The sequence below is a fragment of the Phyllobates terribilis genome, unplaced genomic scaffold (genome assembly GCF_046119375.1).
Source record: "Phyllobates terribilis strain yellow unplaced genomic scaffold, ASM4611937v1 Scaffold_7__3_contigs__length_470593459, whole genome shotgun sequence".
NCBI lineage: Eukaryota > Metazoa > Chordata > Amphibia > Anura > Dendrobatidae > Phyllobates > Phyllobates terribilis.
The window spans coordinates 223,340,864-223,366,037 of NW_027362767.1; the positions used below are offsets into that span (position 1 = coordinate 223,340,864).

General features: G+C 45.3%; 1 protein-coding gene across 2 annotated transcripts in view; it reads left to right on the forward strand.

The window, feature by feature from the left end:
• CRB2 (crumbs cell polarity complex component 2) overlaps nt 1-25,174 on the forward strand; it is a 119,487-nt gene that overhangs the window by 19,384 nt on the left and 74,929 nt on the right. For both annotated transcript variants that reach the window (XM_073639754.1, XM_073639753.1), the window contains exon 2: nt 9,359-10,027. In XM_073639754.1, coding sequence (XP_073495855.1) covers nt 9,359-10,027 — 669 coding nt within the window. The remainder of the gene's footprint in view (nt 1-9,358; nt 10,028-25,174) is intronic.

The following is a 25,174-nucleotide window of genomic DNA, read 5'->3' on the forward strand; positions in this document are numbered from 1 at the left end:
TAGAAAATTAGGCCTTTTTGTGACCTGGTTTTGTACAGAGAGGCTTTTACCACATCTCCATAGGCCTCCTATTTCATCCATCACATGGTATATGTACACTACATAGTTTTCCTCTCTAGATTGGCGCCGTATATAGCACCCAATGGAGCCCGTGCTGCTCTGTGCGGTGATGAGGCCATGTAGCGTTATTACAGTATTTTTAAGTTATGTGCACACTGAGTTTTTTGGAGCAGGTCTGCTAAAAAATGGCTTAAAATACTCTTCCTATTTATTTCTATTGTATCACTTTGCTATTATTATTATTGATTTTTAGAGTACCATTGATTCAATGGTCCTGTACATGAGAAGGTTTTTTTTTAGTATTTCTTTCCACTCCTGGTTTTGAAAAACAACTAGTGGGGGGGGGCAAAAAAAAGAAAATGCATGTCGCTTCTTGGGAGTGCTTGCTGATGGAATTCGCTCCAAACTAGGCAATGTCCATTGAGAAGGCTGCAAATAACACATCAGGGAAAAAGCTTCATGTGACCCGTTTTAGGAAAAAAAAAAAATCCCCTCTAAAAACCCTTCAAAGGAGGGAATTTCCTGAAGCGTTTTTAATTAGAAAACTCATAAGGGCAGAGTTTTTAAAAACTGTATAAAGGAAAATCTACTCAACAAAATTCAGTATGAGCATACCCTAATTGTATTACACGGGGATTTTTTTTTGAAGAGGTCAAAAAAAGAATAGGCCTCATTTATCAAAACTTTCTAATAGTAAAATTGTCTTTGTTGCCCATTGCAACCAATCACGGAGCAGCTTTCATTTTACCAGAGCTGTTTATAAAATGAAAGCCGAGCTCTGATTGGCTGCTATGGGCAACAATGACAATTTTACTATTAGACCGTTTTGATAAATGAGGCCTATTCTTTGTTGATCTGTACTGATTTTTGTTGAGTAGTTTTTGGATCTGAAACTCTTCATGGGTAGGTGTATATGACTTTTATAAAACCTCACCTGGTTTTAGCTCTGTCCTGAGAAAAAATACTGACCAAATACTGATAGTGGAGCCGTGGCCTTGGGGTGCACATATCCTTAGTGTAAGGGCACATGTAGCGCCCCGAGGGCTCGGCTGCTACAGAGGTATTGCACCTCAACCAGAGGTGTGATATTCCACTCCCGGGTAAGGATGGAGTGTGGACCAGGGCTCGTTTAGCTGCATGCATCACACACACCCCATTTCCGAGGGACAGCTCAACGGTGCTCCCTTTAGACAGTAATGCAGGCACGACAGCATCTGTCCCTGGCTGGAGTGGGGAGGGGGGAGGAAAACCCAGTGGTGTAGGAGCAGATAGGGGTGGGTCTCTGGGCAAAGGTAGGAGCCCATTGGTTGCTAGTCACCTGGGCTCACACATAAGGGAGGTATATAAGGTGGGCACCATCTTAGAACAGTGTTCAGTCCGGGGAGTCTGTTCAAGAAGGGAAGTCTGTGCAGTCTGAGGAGGAGTGACAAGGAGCAGAGCTGCTGCATGGGCTCTGCTCCACGGGCAGGCCTTGTCAGGAGGCCGGGGCCTGAGAGAGAGAGGAGAAGGAACAGAAAGGAAAGTAAGAAAGGAAACAAGGAACTGGAACACAGAGAAAGGCCCAGAGACCCGAAGGCAGAAGGAACCCCAAAGGCCCAGGAGATTGCGGGTGAAGGGTTGGCAGAGCAGGGTACCGGGACCCAAATTGGTGGAGGCAACAGATTCCTCAGCCAAGGACCGGAGGTTGTGACCACATCTTGGTGCGACCCCTCACTACATCCACCAGGAAAGCATACCACATAGGGTCAGGGAAACCGGAGAAATGTTTCGCCAAGAGAAGGCCCGGGGAAGCTGGACAAAGGTGGGTCACTGGTGAGGACGGCCAGAGAAGGGAAGAGAAGGGAGCCCTGTGCCACACTCTGGAATTGCCTGGGAGTTGGTCGAGCCCCTTGCCTGGTGAACGCAGCACGGCTCAGGCGGTCCTACCTGCGCACGAGTGACCTGGTGAAGAACTGTGAGTAAAGCATTGGAAACTGCAATTACAAGTCTCTGTGTTTCATCGCCGCACCAGCACCATTAGTACTGGGAAACTCACACCATCACTCCCATCATCCACACTAGCTGCCCTGAGGCAATACTTCTCCCGTGGGGAGTAATCCCATACTTGGCTACGCAAACAACATCAGCCTCAGCGGTCTGCAGCGCAGCGGCGGTCCCCACTGACCGCAATCCACGGGTGGCGTAGTCGGACATTTGTTACAACATTAAGACTGCCACTGGTTTGACCACCCTGGGCACGGACCGGGTCAACGCCACGGAGACTACAACCCCCAGCGATCCGGCTCCGGGAATTCCGCGCACAACACAGGCCCAGGGGGCGCGTCACACACAACCATTCTAAAACTGAGGAGAAACCAATGAGTTTTTCAGAACAAAGATGCTTCTGGTAATTGCCTGCGATGTTTTTCCTGAAGTCACTTTTGGTGTTTTTTTAAGTCCTTTTTGCAGCATTTCTTTTTCTTTTTTTTTTGTTTGTGTGTGTTTATATAAACTATTGAAGGCGCCTGAAGATCGGTCAGGTCACTTATTTTAACCATATGATGTCTTTGGAAACTTGAAGCGGTTAAAACAAGTTGAAAAAAGACTAAAGATGTGCAAGGTGAATTGTTTTTACATAAAATTGCAGATGTTTGCTACTTTTAGCTTTTCTTTACAGCTTTTTCAGAGCATACCCGGTTGAAAATGATATCATGTGCACATACCCTTAGGACAGTGTTGCCAACCGTCCAGATATTCCTGGATAGTCCATAAAAAGAGATTTTTTTTTGCCCTGGCTGTAAAAAAAAAATAATAATAATTTGAGGTGTCCATGATTTTTTGGAGGCTCAAATAACGAATACAGATAATTTTTACTGTATCGTCATTTTGCAGTTCACAGTGAATGCAGCTGATGTCTTGACACCAAAATTATCAGCTGTAGACACGGATCACTTATATTCATAATGATTTATTATGGTTTTCCAATGTGTCCGTAAAAAATATTGTTTGATTTTTTTTTATAAGCTGTCCAGAAAAAAGAAGTTGGCAAATGTGCCTTAGAGTTATACACTATGTGTAAGGAGACGGAGATGCTGCCCATGTTCCCTTTTGAAGACGCACATATTGCTGCAGTGTATTTTAATGTATTTATGTGAATTGTGAAATGAGTTATTAGTGCTGGTGTTTGTATTTTGCCCGACATTAGGGAGAGTTAGGGTTAATAATTGGGACTAGCCCAGAGTGGGAGGAGCTAAAGCGAAGGAACAGAAACCGTTTCCTGTTAGGACTTCAAATAGGGCCCAGCCTGCCCCAGAAGCAGACCTAAGGTCTAACCAGTCAGAAGAGCCTCGTGACGTGAGTGGAGTCAGAGGATAGCGTGATCCTGAGTAGCGAGAGAAAGAGAGAAGTGACCGGAGGACAGAGTGATCAACTGGCGACGGGTCCTGGGACAACTCAGAGCGGTAATGGGCCAGGATGGTACAGAGAACGTGAGACTAGGAGAGTGCCCGAGGCGTCGGAAGCAGAGAAGCTACGTACCAGCCACATTGGCAAACTAGTTCCCTTTAGAGCAGTGTTCCCCCAACTCCGGTTCTCAAGAACCACCAACAGGTCATGTTTTCAGGATTTCCTTATTATAATTGCATCACAGAGACAGTATTGCACAGGTGATTGAATTCTTGCCTGTCTCTTTGATGCAATTATCATCTGGGCAATACTAAGGAAATCCTGAAAACATGACCTGTTGGTGGCTCTTGAGAACCAGAGTTGGGGAACACTGCTTTAGAGGAAAGGAGACGCAGAACCGCGGGTTGAGAATAGGACTCTCAGTAACTGGGCTGAAGTACTGAGCTGGGTTGCGGTGAAGGCAGGTGAGTCAGTGGAGACACAGACCAAGTGAGTTAAGAGAAAGAAACTGCGTGTGAAAATACTTCTTATTGTGAAGGAAACGTGCATCAAGATGTGTGCCCGCTATGTTTTGTATATAATCCCCACTGAGTCTAAGTTTATTTTTGACTGGTGGTCTCCCTCATTGAAGTCCTCAACATCTGGTCCTGGCCAACCATAGTCATCGGTAAGATGCGGCCTGCAAGGGCATAGCGTCCCCATAGACGAAATTCACACACCCAGCCTGGACTCCCACCTTCATGTAATGTGCCACATTACATATGGACCCAAGTTGGAAAGTTATAGTCACTTCTACATTGCACATATTAGATTCAGTACATGATAGTAAAAAATAAAGAAAACATAGTCAATTTTGACGACAGTCCTGGAGCAGACTTTATCGTCCTTCCCATCATCCTGGATGCAATTTTCAATTTCCAATGATAAGTGGAATGCCGTTGCACCTTTTCTGAAGCTGCTGCGCTTCAGACGTACGCCAGACCATTACGTGGCACTTAAAATTGGCCACGTACATTGACATGGCATGCATTTAAAATCCCCTGCGCCATTTACTATATGCTGTAAAATTTCTTCACAGCATTTGCATGTCGTTTCGCGGAATGCACGGTTCTTCTTCTTGAACCATGGAAGGAAGTGCTGTTTGAGAAACTCAACATACATTATGGAGTTCATCTTTACCCCTTCAGGGATCCTAAAGGGGCCGACAATCTCTCTCCCCATGATTCCAGCCCAAAACATTACTCCACCTCCTCCTTGTTAGCGCCGTAGCCGTGTTTGCATGGGGTGTCCATCAACCAGCCATCCTCCACTCCATCCATCTGGACCATCGAGATCATTTCATGCATGATAATGCCCCGTCTCATGCTGCACATAACACATCTGCATCTCTGGCTGATATGGGCATAAAAGGGGACAAACTTATGGTGTGACCCCCATGCTCCCCTGACCTCTACCCCATTCAGAACCTCTGGAGCATCATCAAAAGGAGTGTCTATGATGGCGGGAGACAGTTCACATCTAAGCAACAGCTCTGGGAGGGTATTCTGTCCTCATGCAAAACAAATGAAGCAGAAACCATCCAAAACCTGACAAATTCAATGGATGAGAGAGTTCAGAAGCTCCTTTCGAACAAGGGGTCCTATGTGCAAATGTAACATCACCTAGAATAAAGTTTTGAGTTGGAAACTGTTTGATTTCAGTGTGTAATAACCTGCTAATGCTTATAATTTCAAAAATGATCATTTTTTTGTTCTTTATTAAAATGAAAAGGTTGAAAACTCTGCTGTGCATAATAATTTGGAACATGCATTTTGAGTGCAGTTTGAGTTTTTAATTTTTTTAAAAATATACTGTTATCATAGGCAGTTTGTACAAAAACCTTTCAGTTGTACTCTAATAGTTATTTGACTGGAAAATTACAATGACTGCAATTCATATAGGTAATTTGGGAAAATCTGAGAAAATATTATTTGCATAATAATTTGGAACACCGTGTAATGCTGTTTCAATAATTTGCAGTGGGTTTTAAATCCGGAAGCTATGACGTCACGCAGCCTAGTGAGACATATTGTGATTCTGTGACTCCCTTCTAATACAATAGTTACCTTGTGAATGGGAAAGGAATGCCATTCTACCTCTTGATTTGCATTATCTCAGCCATGTCATCGGGAGGCTGCAGGAGTCTGCCCATTGACTGAGGTCACTTGTTAGACACATAATGGGAGTAAATTCCCGTAAACGCCCGGCTTTGTCTTGAGCAGAGCCTCTGTGCCCTCTCAGCACTAATTGCTTCTACATTCCCAGTGCCCTCACTCGTAGCAAAACCTTCATTTGGAAAATCTACTAGAGGACCAAGACCTTTCATATTTCAGGTTATTAGTGCGCCTTGACCCTCATTTATCCGCTTCGTGCTTCTGTTCTCTCTGCCCTATTGTATAAATCATTTGTTTAACTTTTTTGCATTATAAGGTATAAAGCACCATGTAGCAGGTAACGTATGTAGGAAAGGGTTCATTATCAGGTTTCTCAGATTAAAGAAATCCTAAAATAAAAAAGGTATTCCTATAGTTCTTGTGGTCCCATTATGTCTTATATAAGCGTTAGCACCAAAGTTATATAGAATCCTGAACTGGAAACTGCCTAGAATAAAGTTATTGTCCTGGAGGGTGAGAGCATTGTATACTGGGATATCTCCATCAGCCCCATAGAGAATAAATGGAGCTGTTGTATGCATGCAGGACCACCACTCTATTCAAATGGGGGACACAGGGCTCCATTCTCGTGATTAGTGGATCACATATATACAGTATATATATATATATATATATATATATATATATATATATATATATATATATATATATATATATATATATATATATATATACACATTGGTTCCTCCATCAACCAGGAGTATAGTCATGTGTGAGTGTGCCACAGGCTACTCATTTAAAGATGTAAGGTATTGGTTACTTCATTAGGAATGTATGCAAAGACCCCCACCCCAATCGTCAGCATGAAGGAGCTGCATTGTTAATTGAAGTGGTATTCCCATCTTAGTAAGTAATGGCTTATTGCTAGTATATGCCATCACTTAAAGAGAGCCTGTCACCAGGTCAAAAGTGGCCAGTTTATTCTCTTATATTATACCCACTACTTCCCTAAATATTCTGTTCTTGTTTTTTGTTTGTTTTTTTAAATCCACCACCTGGTTCCAGAGATATGAATGTTTTTATTCCAGAATTCCTGTTGTTCACCTTAATAATTGTGCTGCAATTCCACTCCTTACCACTGGAGGCTGCTGTTGTGTTGTGCAATTGCCTTTTACTAAGATGGCAGACTCTGAACCTGTGGGATCCATCTTGTTTCCTGTTTGGGCCTAATTAAAGCTGCTTGGATCTTTCACTCATTGCTTGAGTATTGTGTCTAGCTGTTAGCCTAGTTCCAGTCTCCAGCTCCTGAACATTCTTACCCAGACTGTTCTCTCCTATCTACGGATTGTTTCCTACAACTCCTTGCTAACTCCAAGAACTTCTACTACCGCTTCCTGTTCTTGCTCATGCTCCTTCGGCCCCTGGTTAACACAAGTAGTACGGCAGTATCGTAACATTTTACTTAATGCAATTTTTTATGGTCTAAAATAGGGGATGTGACTAAGTGTAATAATACAGAGTTAAGTGCAAATATAGTTGCATTATGAAATGCTAAGAATAATACATTTAAAAAATTGGAACTGCATTACCGCCATAGAAAATGGGGCAATGCTATATTATGCACATTTGGAATATTTGAAAAAAATTGAACTGCAATATTTCTATAGAAAAATTACAGTAAAAAGAAGGTATGGGGCAGCATGGTGGCTCAGTGGTTAGCACTGCATCCTTGCAGCGCTGGGGTCCTGGGTTCAAATCCCACCAAGGACAACCTCTTTTATAGCATTTCAGAGTGCAGCTATATTTTCTCTTAGAATTATTGTCTTAGCTGGCACCTGTACACACTAGTTTGGATGTGCTTGTCAGTTTTTCTGTTTGTAATAATAAAGAGATATTTGAAGACACGGCCCAGAGGATCCTGTGAGCCGCACCTTTAGTAAAGACCAGAAAAATTAGCACCAAATGAATAGGCTCATATCTCTGGAACTGTTTGGAATACTCAGGGTAGCAGCAGGAATAAAATAAGATAAAAAACTATCCACTTCTCAAATGGTGACAGGTCCTCTTTAAAGTTAGTGTCATCAAAAAATGACCTATTTTTGAAAATCAGGTTGTTGGTTTTTTATTTTTGATATTTTTTCATTTTTCAGATCACTGTCTATATTAACGCAAAAAGAGCCACTAATGCTAATATAAGGACCTGTTACCTGTTGGGCAGGTGGACATTAGAAGCAACAGACTGACTTACACCCTATTTGTTTGTAAAAAGGTATAATCTGTGCATGCTCTAATCAGGGTACAAGTCAGTGTGAAGGTAGGGAATGAGGTGAGCTGTAACATCTATGCGAAGGAGGTGAGCTGTGTTACTTACTGTGTATATAGAGCTAAATGGACCACATTAGAGAACACAAAATGTGCACAAAAGTATAAAAATACGTGAAAAAGGGAGAATTGCACAAGAATAGAAGAATACAGTAACTCAAAAATATAAATTTCACCTATGGTTAATTAGAATACATAAGGATTGGTGTTTTATGACATTTTTTAAAGACTTTATTTAATCATGATATAGTAAAATGATGGTATGGATTTCTATTTTTATTGCGCCTTGATTAAATAAAGACTTATGTATAATAGAGCTGTTACCTATCATTGCATCCCTGTCTGTGGTGATAATGAGAATGCTGAAAAGTAGTCTCTACAAAACACAAAGTGCGAGTCTAATGTAAGCCTGCAATGGGCAGGAGAATGCACGAAACTCTGCCTCCTTGGGTTTATTAACATTCTTGGCGTCTCCCTCTCTCTGTTGATCGATAACTGATGTACACCTGATGTCAGGCGCCGGCCAGGAAATTCCACTGTAACAAACTCCAACTACTATTACCCCAATTGCCACCGCAGCAGGACAATTGGAAAGAACCAGGCAAAGAGCCAGAATTGGCGCATCAATTGATGTGCCAATTCTGGGGCGGCTGTGGGCTTGTATTTTTAGGCTGGGATGGACCCAATAACCAGAGACCTTCCCAGCTTGATAATATAATCCCTCAGCTGTCTGCTTTACCTGGGCTGGTTATCAAAAATGGTGGGGACCCCACATTGTTTTTTTTTCACTTATTTATTTAAACTTGTTAATTTTACAGCACCAAAGTTCGGGACACCATTGACTTCTACGGGTTTCGGGGTCAAGTTCTGGCAACCGAACTGAACTTTGGAATGAAGTTTGACCGAACCCGAACTTCCACATCCCTACACAATGACTTACCTCTCTGAGGGCACAGGCTTCAGCACTCACAGCAGTAACTAAACGTTTAGATATTTTTTTTAAATAACTTTTAGAAAGTTAAAAAACTTTTCAAATCACATTCGGGATTTGTTATGACAGGTAGGCAAATACACTGGGATAATGCAAGGGTTTAGAAGCCACTCGCATGCAATTTTTTTTTTTACAGGAATGAAGATAAATCCCCAATAAAGTGATTTTCAAAATAAAATTTTAAAATTAAAAATTGTAAAATAATTAATAAAAAAAGTTAAAATTTCATAGTTATTCTTTTAAATAAACCCTTCATTTGAATGGTGACACCACAGACTGGTACCTGGAGGAGGTGATGTAGGGCACCTGTAATAGATGCCACTTTGCTTCTTTTATTTCCTGTGGTTACGCTGAGGTCTTGGCTGGGTATAAGACTTGCAGTTTTACTATAGAGTTTTGCGTTACATCTCCTTTTTATAATAACTAATGTTCTTTCTTTGCTCTCCAGGCCTGGCACAACACTGCCTACCCAGTTCCTGTCTGAATGGAGGGACATGCCAGGAGACCTCTGGTGGGTTTATATGCCTCTGCCCCACAGAGCCTCAGATCTTCACCGGACCAGAGTGTGGACTATTATATGATGCATGTACAGTATATGACTGCCCTAATGCCCACATGTGTCTCAGTAATTCAGGAAACCCAGACTACCAGTGTGTCTGTCAACTTGGATCTAATTGCACCATTACGTGTGATACTAACCCGTGTGCCCTTCCAAACGCCCAGTGCTCGAATGATGTAGGGTCATTCACATGCAATTGCCAAGCTGGATACAGTGGTCCGCAGTGCCAGAATAAGGTGTCACCCTGCACACCCAACCCCTGTGACCACAATGCCCTGTGTGTGGAGAATATGGACAGCTACACATGTAATTGTCGTCCAGGCTACACAGGGCATCACTGCGAAACAGTCATAGACGAGTGTGCACCTAACCCATGTCAGAATGATGCCATCTGTATGACCAAGGAGAACAAATACCTTTGTTACTGTGTACCAGGTTTCCAAGGACATCACTGTGAAATAGACATAAATGAGTGTGCGTCCAAGCCGTGCCAGAACAATGGCTCCTGCCTCAACCAGATGGATAGGTACATGTGTGAATGTGCCACCGGCTACACAGGTAAGGATGCAAGATATCGGTCACTGCATGTGTTTTATTCCCGTACCATAATCTTTGATAGTTATTACATATGACCCCCTCCACACCTCACCTCAATTCAGTGAGTGCAGGGGTTACAATCCCACTTGGATCCAAGAGTCTACGAGGGCCCATATGAGAAGACCAATTCAAGTGAAAGTTGAAGGCCCTTTTGGAGATTTTGCACTGGGGTCCATACGCTTCACGCTGGCTGTACTTGTAGTTGAAGGGGTATTTACATTGTAGTGATGGCATATTGCTATTATATGCCATTGCTTAATAATTCAACCACTGGGACTTGAGTGCTGTGTAAAGTGGTCAAGAGCGGTAATCATGACCAAGCTGCTGTCCGGTTGCGCTCTGGCACTTTACAGACAGTGTCCCAGTCCCAGTGTGCTGTAGGGTGTGGGGGTGCATCACACTCACTTGTAGGCCACAAGCCTCCGCTGTCTCCAGGCCTCCGTCTTCAGGAGCCGCCACACACACAACTCAGGGGACACCAAGTTCATTGCAACAAGCAAACGTTTACTGGTCAGTTCAAGTTCATCAGGTTGTAACATGTGGGATAGGGCACAACACTTCGTATTCCTTACTTTCTTAGCACGACACATCTTCAGCCCTACCATTAATTCACCCTGGACTATTCCTAAGCCCACTGACTCAGTCAGTCCCAGGAATTTACTGTCCAGTTCCACAGTGCACCCAGAATCAGCCACCTGCCCTTCACACGGTTCAGCGTCCATTTTCCCCTGTAAACCACAGGACACAATGCACCCATCAGCCCCCACACTGAGCTCTGGGCTCCTGATGTTGCCAGAATGTCCACAAGGGATATCAGTGCGGCCTCCCACTGCCTTGAGTGATAGGGCCAGCATGTACCAATCAGCCCACTGCACTTGAACTTGACCTTGTTACTGTACTTCCCGGTCTGACAACTACCAGGAAGCGGGTCCCTTTTCTAACCTCATTCACCCCCTCCCACTGTGGGCTGGTCCCAACATTAACTGTATCTTATACCTGTGCTTTGAGCTAACTACAGTTACTATACTATAACAATATGTACTGAGCCTATTCTCATCTTGTGTCTTAGTCTATCTCTTACCCTATGTTGTTCACTACCATATCACAGTCTATGTACAATATACAGTAAAACCAGAGTACATAGTTCACATTTCATATGACACTATATGCATATATAAAAATGCACGGCATTATCCACACTACGTGATTGTTGTCTTCAGTGACAGGAGCAGGGCAATTCAGTCCACACCCTTACAGCTGCTTCGGGGCAGCCGGCGTTGGTCATTTGAATAGAACTTAGCTGCAGCAGGAGGTGAGAACTCCACTGTACGGAGTAAAAAAAAGGGCACAGTGCTGCAGTCTCTTCATTCTCATGATCGATGGAGTATCCTAGTGCTGTGTCATCACTTCTTGTGATCGGAAAATACATTCATATCAACATATGGAGAGACTTTTAAAAATCACTATAAGGCTGTGTGCCCACGATGCGTTTTTTTAAGCGTTTCCGCAGCGGCAATTCCTCTGCAGAAACGTTTAAAAAACGCTTGGTAGAAGGTCTGCCATGTTCCCCAATGATAATCCGCATGTGCTGTGCATATGCTGCGGAAATTTCCGCTGCGGATTATCACTGCGGAAAAAAACGCAACACTACCAATTATTTTGCGGAAGTGCTGCGTTTTCGCCGCCATTGACTTGCATTAGATCGCATGGATTATACATCACTGTATATGTAGATGCGCATTCCATGCGTTCTAATGTGCGGATGGTTCCCAGGTATAGAGGAGAGGAGACTCTCCTCCGGACCCGGGTACCATAGAAAACTGTGAAAAAAATAATAAAATAAAAAATAAAGATTATATTTACCTTCTGGCGGCCCCTGGTCTCCTTGTCTGTGCTTGCCGGCAGTTCGCGATGGACTGAAGGACCTGCGCTGACGTCATAGTCATGTGACGGGTCACACGACGCTGACGTTGGCAGGTCCTTCAGTGTACCGCTGCCGGCAGCCGGGACGGAGGGAATCAAGACACCGGGGGTCATCGGAAGGTAAGTATACATTATTTTTTTTATTTTTTTTACATTCTCTCGGGTCACACTATATAAATCCATGCCGGTTGCCGGTTGCATGGATTTATATAGTGTGACCAAGTTGACAAGCACTTTCCAAGTGATGCTAAAATCGCTTGGAAAGCGCTTGTCAACCCGCATGCGGAAATGCAAGTGAAGAACGCTTCACATCCTCATGTCCCTGGCAGGAAAAACACATGTACAATCCGCATGTACAATCCGCATGTACAATCCGCATGTACAATCCACATGTACAATCCGCATGTACAATCCGCATGCGTTTTTTTCTGCCAGGGAGATGCAGAAACGCTCAGGAAAAAATCCAGAGCATTTCTGCATCGTGGGCACATAGCCTTACATTATTTTTTGCATAAATGAATGGTCCAGTTTACTCCTCCGATTTATTGAAATATTCTATATTGATAGGTTTCTTGGTTTTGATCCTTTTAATATGAAGACTGCTTATTTGTACATGCACAAATTTGTCAAGAACATACCATACATTTCTACATACAGGTAAAAGGGGTTGTCCAGTGAAGATAAGGGATCACCTATCCAGAGGACGGGCAAAACACATCCACCCGCTATTGATTCAAGCATGGGGTGGATGTGTAGTACCTGGCCGTGGCCACTATGCAGTTGACGGAGCTGTGCTGTGCAGCTCTCTAACTGGGCATTTCCCTTCGGCACCGAGAACAGATGATCGGCGGGGGTGCTGGGTGTTGCACCTCCACCGATCAGATATTGATGACCTATCCTAAGGACACGTTCAGTATTTGTTCAGTATTTTACATCAGTATTTGTAAGCCAAAACCAGGAGTGGGTGATAAATACAGAAGTGGTGACGCGTTTCTATTATACTTTTCCTCTAATTGTTTCACTGCTGGTTTTTGCTTACAAATATTTGTTACACGCATGCCGCTAGGTTCAGATAGGGGCGAGACAGGTTACATGAATTCTTTGGAATCCTGGGGGAACCGTTACTCAGGGCGACCATAGACCATGTGCTGCAGCTTCTCTCAAGTACACAGGGGTATTGACCCTCCGGCATAGACACGTAGGTTGTTTCACTTGTTGACCAGACACACTTGACAACAGTCCTCATAAACTGTAGAACAGTAGCATTTAATAAAAAGCCGCACAGCCAGAACACACACATCACCTTTCTCTTCGGCTCCAGCCAGAGAGTAAACAACTTCCCCACAATCCCCCTGGGGCTCTGCTAAAACACTCCCCTTCTCCTGTGACTGTGTTAACCCCTCTAGTTGCTGGATGCTTCTGGAGCACAACACTTCCTCTCTCCTGTGCTTGTGTTACTTCTAATAGTTGCTGAATGCTTTTAAAGCACCAGCACTACTTCAGCATGTCACACTCTGCAACAGCACTACTTCAGCATGTCACACTCTGCAACAGCACTACTTCAGCATGTCACACTCTGCAACAGCACTACTTCAGCATGTCACACTCTGCAACAGCACTACTTCTGCATGTCACATACTAATGTAAAATACTGACCAAATACTGAACATAGCCTAAGGATAGAACATCAATGTAAACGTGCCAGATAAGCCCCTTAAACCCTGGCACGGCTTAGAGATTTTTATTACTAAAAATCTAAATGATAATATTGCAAACTGTAGGACGTCAGCCTGTGGGAACCAAGGGAAATTGTAGTGTTAAAGCAACATTTTAATGAGCTCAATGAGCCTTGTAGCATCTGCACCTATATGCAGGGATTGGAAATGTTACCTCTGTCGAATTCCCTGTGTTAACTGTGAAAAATCTACAATCATGGCCGGAAGCATTGGCACCCTTGAAATTGTTCCAGAAAATGAAGTACTTTTCCCAGAAAATTATTGCAATTACACAAGTTTTGTTATACACACTTATTTCCTTTGTGTGTATTTGGACAACACAAAAAAACTGAGAGAAAAGACAAATTGAACATAATTTCACACAAAACCCCCAAAATGGGCCTGACAAAATTGTTGGCACCCTCATCTTAATGTTTGGTTGCGCCCTGTGTAATAAATAACTGCAATCAATCGCTTCCTATAACCATCCATAAGCTTCTTACACCTCTCAACTGGAATTTTGGACGATTCTTCTTTTGTAAACGGCTCCAGGTCTCTAATATTTGAAGGTGCCTTCTTCCAACAGCAGTTTTAAGATATGTCCACTGCTGTGGAGACACTGGACACTATGTAACGCTAATGCCGGCACCCCTGCATGGTTTCCCTTTCCCCTCCATGCAGGGATGCCGACATACTCACCGGCCCGGCCACGCAGCATGTTCCTGAATCGGTGTGCCGGTGGCGTGCCCTCCCCTGTTCTTAAAGGGGCAGCACTCGCACCTGCTAAGTTGCCCCCAGCCAATAGCTTGGAGGCATCTTGTAAAATAGGCACCCTCCCCAATAGGGAGGTGCCTAAGCAACATTGAGTTATAAGTAAGTGAAATGTGCTATAAGTGAGTTGTTAGGTCCCCTGATCCATGTGTGGCCAGTGCTTGAACTTCGTCACCTGGTAACTGTGTGGCCAGTGCCTGAACTTCATCCCTTGGTCCGTGTGTAGCTTGTTCCTTAACCTCGTCCCCTGGTCCATGTGTGGCCAGAGCCTGAACCTCTTACTGGTCCATGTGTGCCTGGTGCCTAAATCAATTCCAAAGACCCATGTATCTGAACGTGTACTTCTTATTTACATATCTGACTGTAGGTACTATATTCTTTTCTTTGTAGGCCTCATTCCGTTTTCGACAAACAGTAGCATGATGTTCTTTATCAAAAAGTTCTATCTTGGTCTCCTCTGTCCACAAGACCCTTTTCCTGAAGGATTTTGGCAAACTGTAGTCTAGCTTTATGTCTGTGTCAGCAGTGGGGTCCTCCTTGGTCTACTGCCATAGATTTTCATTTAATTCAAATGTCAACAGATAGTTTGTGCTAACACTGATGCACCCTGAGCCTGCAGAACAGCTGGAATTTATTTGGAACTTGATTGGGGCTGCTTATCCACCATCCGGATGATCTTTATTGCAACCTTTCATCAATTTTTCTCTGCCGCCCACGTCTAAGGAGATTAGTTACAGTACCATGGGTTGTAAAGGTCTTGATTATGTTGCGCACCATGGACAAAGGAACATCAAGATCTCTGGAGATGGACTTTTAACCTTGAGATTGTTGATATATTTCAACAATTTTGGTTCTCAAGTCCTCAGACAGTTCTCTTCTCCTCTTTCTATTCTCCATGCTTAGTGTGGCACACACACACAATGCAAAGATTGAGTCAACAATTCCCCCTTTTTATCTGGTTTCAGGTGTGTTTTTTTAGATTGCCCACACCGGTTACTTGCCACAGGTGAGTTTGAAGGAGCATCACACTCCTGAAACAAAGTTTTTTACCCACAATTTTGGAAAGGTGCTAACAATTTTGTCTGGCTCATTTTTGGGGTTTTGTGTGAATTTATGTCCAACTTGCTTTTTTATCTCTGTCTTTTTTGTGTTGTTTCAATATATACAAAGGAAATGTGTATAACAAAATGTGTACCATAGTTTTCAGACTATAAGACACACTTTTTTCCTCCAAAATTTTGGAGGGAAGTGAGGGTGCGTCTTATAGTCCGAATACTATATACATGGCTGTGCGTGGTGGTGGGTGTGGGGGAGAGGCAGTGGGGGATCAGCTGGGCACAGGAGTCAGCAGCAGCCGGCTGCAGCCTACGCTATGCCTGCTACTAAAGAAAATAAATATTCCCTGCTCCCCACGCCCATGGGCGTGTAGAGCAATAAATATTCATTTTTCTTAATAGCTGGCACACTGGAGCCGCAGCGCTCCCATGGGTTGTAGTGAATATCCATGGTCTTTAATAGCAGGCACACTGACCACAGAGCGGCAGCAGGAGCCGCGCTGCGGTACAGTGTGCCAGCTATTGAACAGACTGAATGGTCACTGCTCCCCACGCAGTCCTGGTGTGGGGAGCAGTGACTATTCCGGCACAGCATCTCACACTGTGTGAGGGTGCATGGCAGGGACGCCAGTGCTGGAGGAGTGAGGAGGTGAGTATGATTGTTTTTTATTTTTTTTTTTGTAGGCAGCGTGATGGGGGCTTAGAGGGTGCCATGCATACCGTGATGGGGGCTCAAGGGTTGCCATGCATACCAGGATGGGGAATCAAGGGGTGCCATGCATACCAGGATAGGGATGAGGACCAGGTATACCAGGATGGGATGGGGGCCACTTATACCAGGAAGGAGGGGACATACATACCAGGATGGAGGATATTAACAGAATTGGGGTACATTACCCGAATACCAGTGTCAGCAGCAGAGCCCCTGCCCCATAACAGGGCATCATGACCATATTTTTTGCTTACATTTTTTTTCCTATTTTCCTCCTTTAAAACCTAGGTGCATCTTATGGTCCGGTGCGTCTTATAGTCTGAAAAATATGGTAATTGCAATAATTTTCTGGAAGAAGCACTGCTGCATCTCACTAAATTAGAATATCATCAAAAAGTTAGTTTATTTCAGTTCTTCAATACAAAAAGTGAAACTCATATATTATATAGAGTCATTACACACAGAGTGATCTATTTCAAGTGTTTATTTCTGTTAATGTTGATGATTATGGCTTAGAGCCAATGACAACACAAAAGTCATTATCTCAGTAAATTAGAATACTTTATAACAACAGCTTGAAAAATGTTTTTAAAATCTGAAATGTCCTACTGAAATGTCTGTTCAGTAAATGCCCTCAATACTTGGTCGGGCTCCTTTTGCATCAATTACTGCATCAATGCGGCAATGTGGCATGGAGGCGATCAGCCTGTGGCACTGCTGAGGTGTTATGGAAGCCCAGGTGGCTTTGATAGCCGCCTTCAGATCGTCTGCATTGTGGGGTCTGGTGTCTCTCATCTTCCTCTTGACAATGCCCCATAGATTCTCTATACTAGATTCTCTATGGGGTTAAGGTCAGGCGAGTTTGCGGCCAATCAAGCACAGTGATACTGTTGTGTAAACCAGGTATTGGTACTTTTGGCAGTGTGGACAGGGGCCAAGTCCTGCTGGAGAATGACATTTCCATCTCCAAAAAGCTTGTCGGCAGAGGGAAGCATGAAGTGCTGTAAAATGTCCTGGTAGACAGCTGCGCTGACTTTGGTCTTGATAAAACACAGTGGACCTACACCAGCAGATGACATGGCTCCCCAAACCATCACTGATTGTGGAGACTTCACACTAGACCTCCAGCAGCTTGGATTGTGGCCTCTCCATTCTTCCTCCAGACTCTGGGACCTTGTGGAGTGTGTCAATGACTGCCTTCTGGACATCTGTCAAGTCAGCAGTCTTCCCCATGATTGTGGAGCCTACTGAAACAGACAAAGGAACCTTTTTAGACACTTAGGAAGCCTTTGCAGGTGTCTTTTGTTAATAATTATTTTAATTTACTGAGATAATGACTTTTGTGTTTTCATTGGCTGTAAGCCATAATCATCAACATTAACAGAAATAAACACGTGAAATAGATCACTCTGTTTGTAATGACTCTATATAATATGAGTTTCACTTTTTATATTGAAGAACTGAAATAATTTAACTTTTTGATGATATTCTAATTTAGTGAGATGCACCTGTACTTCATTTTCTGTAACAATTTCAAGGGTGCCAACACATTCGGCCATGACTGTACATAGATCATTGTATAAGACCATGTTCACACGTTCAGTATTTGGTCAGTATTTTACATCAGTATTTGTAAGCCAAAACCAGGATTGGGCGAAAAATGCAGAAATGGTGACGTGTTTCTATTATACTTTTTTATACTAGACTGAACGTGTGAACGTGGCCTGTGTGCGGAGGATTACAGCGTACATACTAATGCTAGCAGCCACTTGTAGTAGCCACACTGTGGAATCCAGTCCTTAGTTTAGTGCCAGCCTTCACTGCCCCCCACCAGCCCCTGACCACCGCCTGGCACAAGAAATGACAACTCTACAAGTGTGTGGGAATGTGAGGTGCATGGAGGAAGAATTCTCCTTGTGATCAATCACTGTTTGTAACATTTCTGTCTGCAAGCTGAAAGAAGACCCCCCCCCCCCCTCCCCTCCACCGGACCCCCACAGCCTGTTATAAAACTAGCATAATCCTATTAGGCAAGCAGATGGAGCGACATAGCTGAGACGCTGGTGTGGTCATAATATTCAGGCTATACAACGTCTTCTCTACTTTATTATCCAGAGATGTAGAATAGTCCCCAAGGCCAAGTACAGAGTCACCAGGTATAGGGGAACTCCACCTGTATGGCAGCGGATGGATGGCTTATTGGGGTGATGTTATTCATGCATTTCTCTAAAGCTGCCATTCATGTTAGGCTAAGTTCACACAAGGGTATTAAAATCCGTATGGCATCACCAGTAATTAAAATTTGCAAGAACAAATCCAGTTTCCTTTTGTTAAAGAATTGCAAGATATCTGGAAAAATCAGATGCAATATGGTTAATCCTTATGTGATCCAATTTTTTTTCTTTATTTTAAACCTTTTGAGCCCCAGCGTCTGACATATAATTGCACAATTTTAAGACCTATTGCATTGCAGAAAGTTATATACCCAAGAGAAGAAATTGTAGACTGTGAACCATAATGATGTAAAAACATGAAATTTTATTAAATATACAAAATACAAGTGTAAAAATGATAGTTAAAAAGTGAGAAAACAACCAATTGGCTCCACATTCAAATTATATAACATTGGCAATCACAGTATATATTTCCCCCATAGGGACACAAAACATCAGTCCAAACCTTATAGAACATAAATATTATTAATATAAGGGACCCTCGGCAGTCATAATGGAGCAACCAATGAAAGGATCATAATCATAACACTAGCAATAAGTTATAGTTAGGAAGCTCGTAGTGGTTGTTTTAAGATGAAAGTAGAAGGATTACATTGTACTAGTAGTAGATGGGTTTCCAAAACATGGCTGTCGCAGAATACAAACGGTATGAAAAAGTATGGTATAAAAGGAAAAGATGGGGCGGGGGGAAAGAAGAAAAAGGGTGGTATATATTATCTCCTGTAGAGTGTGGTGCCAGGCCCCGACGTACGTTTCAGCGTATAAAGCCTTCTTCTGGGGATGTGACGCGCCCCCTGGGCCGTGGGGTACTCGGCAGCCGGGCCTCTGCATGTGCCAGTGGGGGATATCATGGTGGCTGGCCCGGTCCATCACCCAGGGCGGTCAGTAAAAAGGGGAATATTTATAGGGGATTTGGAAAGTTCGTGACGCCGCCTGTGTAATGCGGCAAAAGGGGTGCCGCCGCTGCGGAGCAGTCCTCTGGAGCTGGTGTTACGGCAGCAGGGATGGAGTGGCTCTCCACAGGTAGAGCTAGCTCCAGGGCAGCGTAGGGGTAAATGGTGGATGCTGGGGAGAGACAGCAGGACGGTCCCGGAGGAAAGATTGACACTCACACGGGGGTAAGCTTCAGTACCTTTACTGGTGACATTGCAGGCACAGTCCAGGGTACTCCGAGCGAAGGGCGCACTTTTGGACTCTCCCCAATGAGCGGGTATAGGGCCTCCTGATCCATGGCTTTTCTCATTAAGCTTATGGCCTGCCTGGAACTAGGCCTAGCTTGGTTACTGTCTCTCTCTCTCTCTCTCTCTCTCTTCCTTGCACCTGCTGACCTGGTGGTAGGGCCTTCTTTTGGAGATCACTCTCCCTGGACGCTGGGGCCTCCGTGACTCCTAGCCCTGGTACTGTAGTCAGCGTTTGGTAAACCTGGGACCTGTAGTCCTCCTTGTGTCCGGTGGTCCCTACTGGGCATAAAGGGACCCCGTAGGCGCAGACCCGGTGTCCAGTATATATCTCGGGGTGAGCCTGGTATGCTCCTCTGCCCCCTTGCTACTTCTTCCTTCTCCTCTCGCCTTTGGCCCACTCAAGGCCCTCACTAGGCCTTCACACGTGCTGTAGGCCTTGGCTCGCCTAAGCACAGCAGCCAGCGTGCTGCCTCTTCGCTGCTCTCTGTGTCGGCACACTGTCTGCTCACTCTGAGCTCTGTTCTTCTGTGTCTAAACACTAAACTCAACTGAGCTGCCTGGCTCCACCCTCCCTATATATGTCCCTAACGGGCTCCCTCTGCTGGTCTGAGGTGGTAGGGTGGAGGTGTGTGAATGCGTGAGGGCCTCTTGTGGAGAAGTCCATCCATGCACCCTTCTGGGTTCTGTGGCACCAATGCGCAGCAGGGCGCCACATTCCCCCCTGGTAAAACTCAGTACTCCTGGACTGAAGCATTTTTTTTCAAAACAGGTTAACAATAACATTTTTTCCCTTTATGGGAGGCATTTTTCTTGAACGTTTCAGGTAACAACAATAACAAGTATAATAATTATAATAACATTAAAGTTACAGCAAGTCCCGTAACCTGGTGTCCATTTTACCGATGAAGGAACATGAGGGACCCGCCTGAAAACCCTCAATGTAGGCCCTGGGCGTGGCTACAGGGCATAGGTGATCCAGGTGCTGGATCACGTCTTCGGCCACGCCAAACGGGTTTTTGTTCCGTGGTCACTTAAGGGGCACTCCAGGGAGTACAACTACGTACATGAACAGTTTTTGGGCTGCTCACAGTCCTCAGCCACCGAGTCCTTGTACCCTTATGGGTAACTAAATAAACACATATATTTCAGTTTATACAATAAACATTATGCAATACCCTACTGGGTAACTATTTATACTGCAGGTATTTTTTTACTTACTCCTTATACCTGACAGGGGTCTGGCCTTTGGTGCTACGCGATGACCTACGCAGTACGGGGATGCGTGTAGTGTGGATGTTTGCGCTATTTTCCGCTCTATGTGTTGGTGGACTGCAAGACTGCCTTAACCTCTCTACGGGACTGGCAAGTACACTGGTTACTGGGCCTACTGGCTCTGCTTCAGCCGGTGATCCTTCTTCTGGGGATTGTTCCTGAGCAGGCTCTTCTGGGGCACTTACAGGTCTTACTTGCAGTGGAGAGTCTTCTGGCTGTTGGTAGAAGTGTAGCACAGGTATTATTACAGCTGGATCCAATTGAGGCCAATCTGCTGGGAAATCTCCTAAGTCAGTATGGAGTACTTCTTTAGGCTCCTCCGGTATGGTGAGAGGCACTTCCTCCTGGGGCTTCAGCGGACTTGGGCACAACTTCAGATGGTCTCTTGATACTGTTGCAGTTGTTGTTCTTCCGTCTTTGCTAATTAGACAGGTGTTCCTATTATCAAATCTAGAATTCAACACAGTGTAAGGTTCTCTTTCCCACTGGTCGTCAAGTTTATGGCTTCTCCATTTTCGTTTTAGCACAACCTCTCCAGGTGTCAAGGGTTCGGCTGGTGCACTCTTGTTGTACTGTGCTTCCTGCTTATCTCTCACTCTATTTAGACTGTCTTCGACACAGGCTTGTACTCTCTTGTACTGCTCCTGTCGGATCATATCTCAGTCTTCAGTGGACATATCTGCTTCTGGCTCTACCACTCCAAGCTACAGGTCAATGGGCAACTTTCCGGGTCTTGCTCTCATGAGGTATGCTGGAGTACAATTGGTGGAACTCACAGGTATGTGATTGTACAGATCTACCAGGTCAGGTAGTTTGTCTGGCCACTGGTTTCTTTCTTCTAGAGGTAAGGTCTTCAACAGGTCGATGACTATGTTATTCATCTTTTCATATAACCCATTGGTTTGGGGGTGGTACAGTGTAGTCCGAATCTTCTTACACCCGTACAGATGGCAAAACTCCTTGAACAGCTCGGCTTCAAAGGCAGGGCCTTGATCCGTCAGCACCTTATCCAGGTATCCATGGGGCCTGCAGAAGTATGCTTGAAACGTCCTTGCTGCTGTTTCTGCCATCAGATCCTTGACGGGGGGCTACCACCAGGAATCGGGAGTAGTGATCCACCATGGTCAGGGCATAGGAGTATCCTGACCTGCTGGGTGACAGCTTTACGTGATCCAGAGCAACGATCTCCAGGGGCTGGGTTGTCTTGATGGACTGCAGGGGTGCCTTCTGGCTGCTGTAGTCTTTTCTTCTGAGACTACAGGGTCCACAATCCCGGCACCACCTCTCTATGGAACTCCGCATTCCAACCCAATAAAACCGATTCTTCGGGAGCGTTTCCAGCTTCTTCCAGCCAAAGTGCCCCGCTTGATCGTGGTAGGCCTCCAACACCATCTGGATATCTGTCTTGGGCACTACTATCTGCCATACCATCTCATGGGCCCTGGGGTTGACATACCTTCGGCACAGCTTCTCTCTATAGATGAACAGCCGGCTTCTCTCATTCCACAGTTGCTTGGCTTGTGGAGGAGCGTCCTTCTCCAGGGAGGAACCTTCCTGGGTTATCAGTTCTTTGATACGGCTGACAACCGGGTCGCTGTCCTGGGTCTCCTTCCAACTGTGATGAGGTAAAGGGTTTAGTGTCTTACCATGAGACCTCCTGGAGGTGCGCTGCTCATGGACCATCCCATTTCTGTGGAAGGCAGGTACCTCCATCTCCTCCAGGTCATCCACTTCTTCTTCAGTGTCCGACTGGTGCGGCATTCTGGATAGGGCATCGGCGTTGGCATTCTTGTGGCCTGCCAGGTACTTGATGGAGAACTGATAGTTTGACAGCCGGGCCATCCACCGTTGTTCCATGGCTCCCAACTTAGCTGTCTCTAGATGAGTCAAGGGGTTGTTGTCAGCGTAAGCCGTGAATTTACTGGAGGCCAAGTAGTGCTTGAATCGTTCAGTGATGGCCCAGACCAAGGCCAGGAACTCGAACTTGAAGGAGCTATAGTTTTCCGGATTCCTCTCGGTCGGACAAAGCTTCCTGCTAGCATAGGCAATCACCTTCTCCTTGCCATACTGCTTCTGACTCAACACAGCTCCTAGTCCCTCGTTGCTGGCATCAGTGTACAGCAGGAAAGATTGGCTGTAGTCAGGGTAGGCCAGGATTTCTACGCCGGTCAGGATCTCTTTCATCACTGCAAAGGACTCAGCCTGCTCTTTACCCCACTGGAAGGGGGGGTTCTTGCCGCTGTTGGACTGTCCTACCAGGAGATCTTGCAAAGGCGCTGCCCTCTTGGTGTAGTCCTTCACAAATCTCCGGTAATACCCGACCAGTCCCAGGAACTGACGTACCTCCTTGAGATTCTTCGGTTCCGGCCATTTCTGGATGGCAGTGACCTTCTCCGGGTCTGGTTCTACTCCTTCTGGACTAACGATGTGCCCCAGGTACTGAACCTTCTTTTTGAGCAGGTGGCACTTGGAAGGCTTCAATTTCATCCCATAACGGGACAACGACTCAAATACCTCCGCCAGGTGCTTCAAATGGTCCTCACACATCTTGGAGTACACGATCACGTCATCCAGGTAAAGCAGCACGGTCTCGAAGTTACGGTGTCCCAAACAGCACTCCATCAATCTCTGGAACGTTCCCGGGGCGTTGCAGAGTCCAAACGGCATACTGTTGAACTCGCAGAGTCCCATCGGGGTAGCGAAGGCCGTCTTCTCCCGGTCCTCCTCAGCAACTGCTACATGCCAGTACCCACTAGTGAGGTCAAGGGTAGAGAAGTAATTTGCAGACTTTAATGCAGCCAGGGATTCCTCTATACGGGGCAAAGGGTATGCATCTTTGTGTGTTATGCGATTTACCTGTCTGTAATCTGCACACATCCTCATGCTTCCATCCTTTTTCCTGACCAGGACCAGGGGAGCTGCCCAGGGGCTACAGCTATCTCTTATTACCCCTGCCTTCTTCATGTCATGCAACATATCCTTCGCTTTCTGGTAGTGTGCTGGTGGTATGGGCCTGTAACGTTCTTTGATGGGTGGATGGTTACCTGTGGGTATATGGTGTTGTACCCCTTTAATCCTCCCAAAATCAAGTGGGTGTTTGCTGAATACTCCCTCGTATTCCTGAACCACCCTGTGTACACCCTGTTTCCGATGGACAGGAGTGGCGTCAGTCCCAACATGGAGCTGTTGACACCAATCCCCCACCTGGGTTTCCGAGTCGTTATCCTCCACTCTAGCTGGTGAGGTTAAGGACTCCACTGTGTGGATAGCGTTGTTATTTACAGTGTACAATCTGGCAACAGTGGCATATCGTGGTAATTTGACTTCATCCTCTCCCTAGTTTAGGAGGCGTACGGGCACCCTCCCATTGCGTACATCCACTACGCCTCTGGCAGTTAAGAGTGTAGGTCTATGTTCTGAGCTAAGGGGCTCTACTACTGCCTGGTAGCTATCTCCTCTGAGACCTATTACTGCTCTACACCAAATCAGCATTTCACTCATCGGGGGAATCACAATGGGTATCGGGTCTGTCACCCGTACATTACCAATTTCACCACCTTTTAGCTTTACCTGTTGCTGGTACATAAGGGCTTGTATCTCTTTCTGGAGCACCCTCCTCTGCCCTGTTTTGGCAGTGTCGGCCATCTGTTGGAGCAAAAACAACACTTCTCCCAAACAGTTACTGACAACATTAGTACCAAGTATCATGTACAAGTCTGTATCATCAGGATTAGTCTCTACTACTATTAGTCCCTGGTCCTTCAGTTCCACTCTTCCCACCTTTACTGCCGCATCCTTAACCCCGACTAGGTTAAGGGGAAGGCCATTGGAGGCATACAAGGAAAGCAGGGCAGGTGTAGCGATGCCATCCAGCACAATGGACAGGAAAGGTCTTCCTCCCACGAACCGATGGTACCAGCCTGATGGGCCTGCTTGATCTACTCCTGGGTGTCGGCCCTCGGCCCCAGGGTTTGCTCGTTCAAAGGACAGTTCCGCACTGTGTGGCCTGCCTTCTGGCAGCGGTAGCAGATGAATTCTCCTGAAGCGCGGCGTTGATCGTTGGTCCTTTCACGGGGTGGCGTTGTACTCCTCCGGGGTGGCTTTGTCCTCCTTTTGCTCCTCATCCAGGGGACGTCCTCAGGGCTGTCGGCCAGTAGGATCCTTCCTTCCGGCTCAGGCTCCGTCTGTAGCTGCAGGGTGCTCAGGACAGTGGCCCCACCCTGGTAACGCTGGATAGCAGTATCG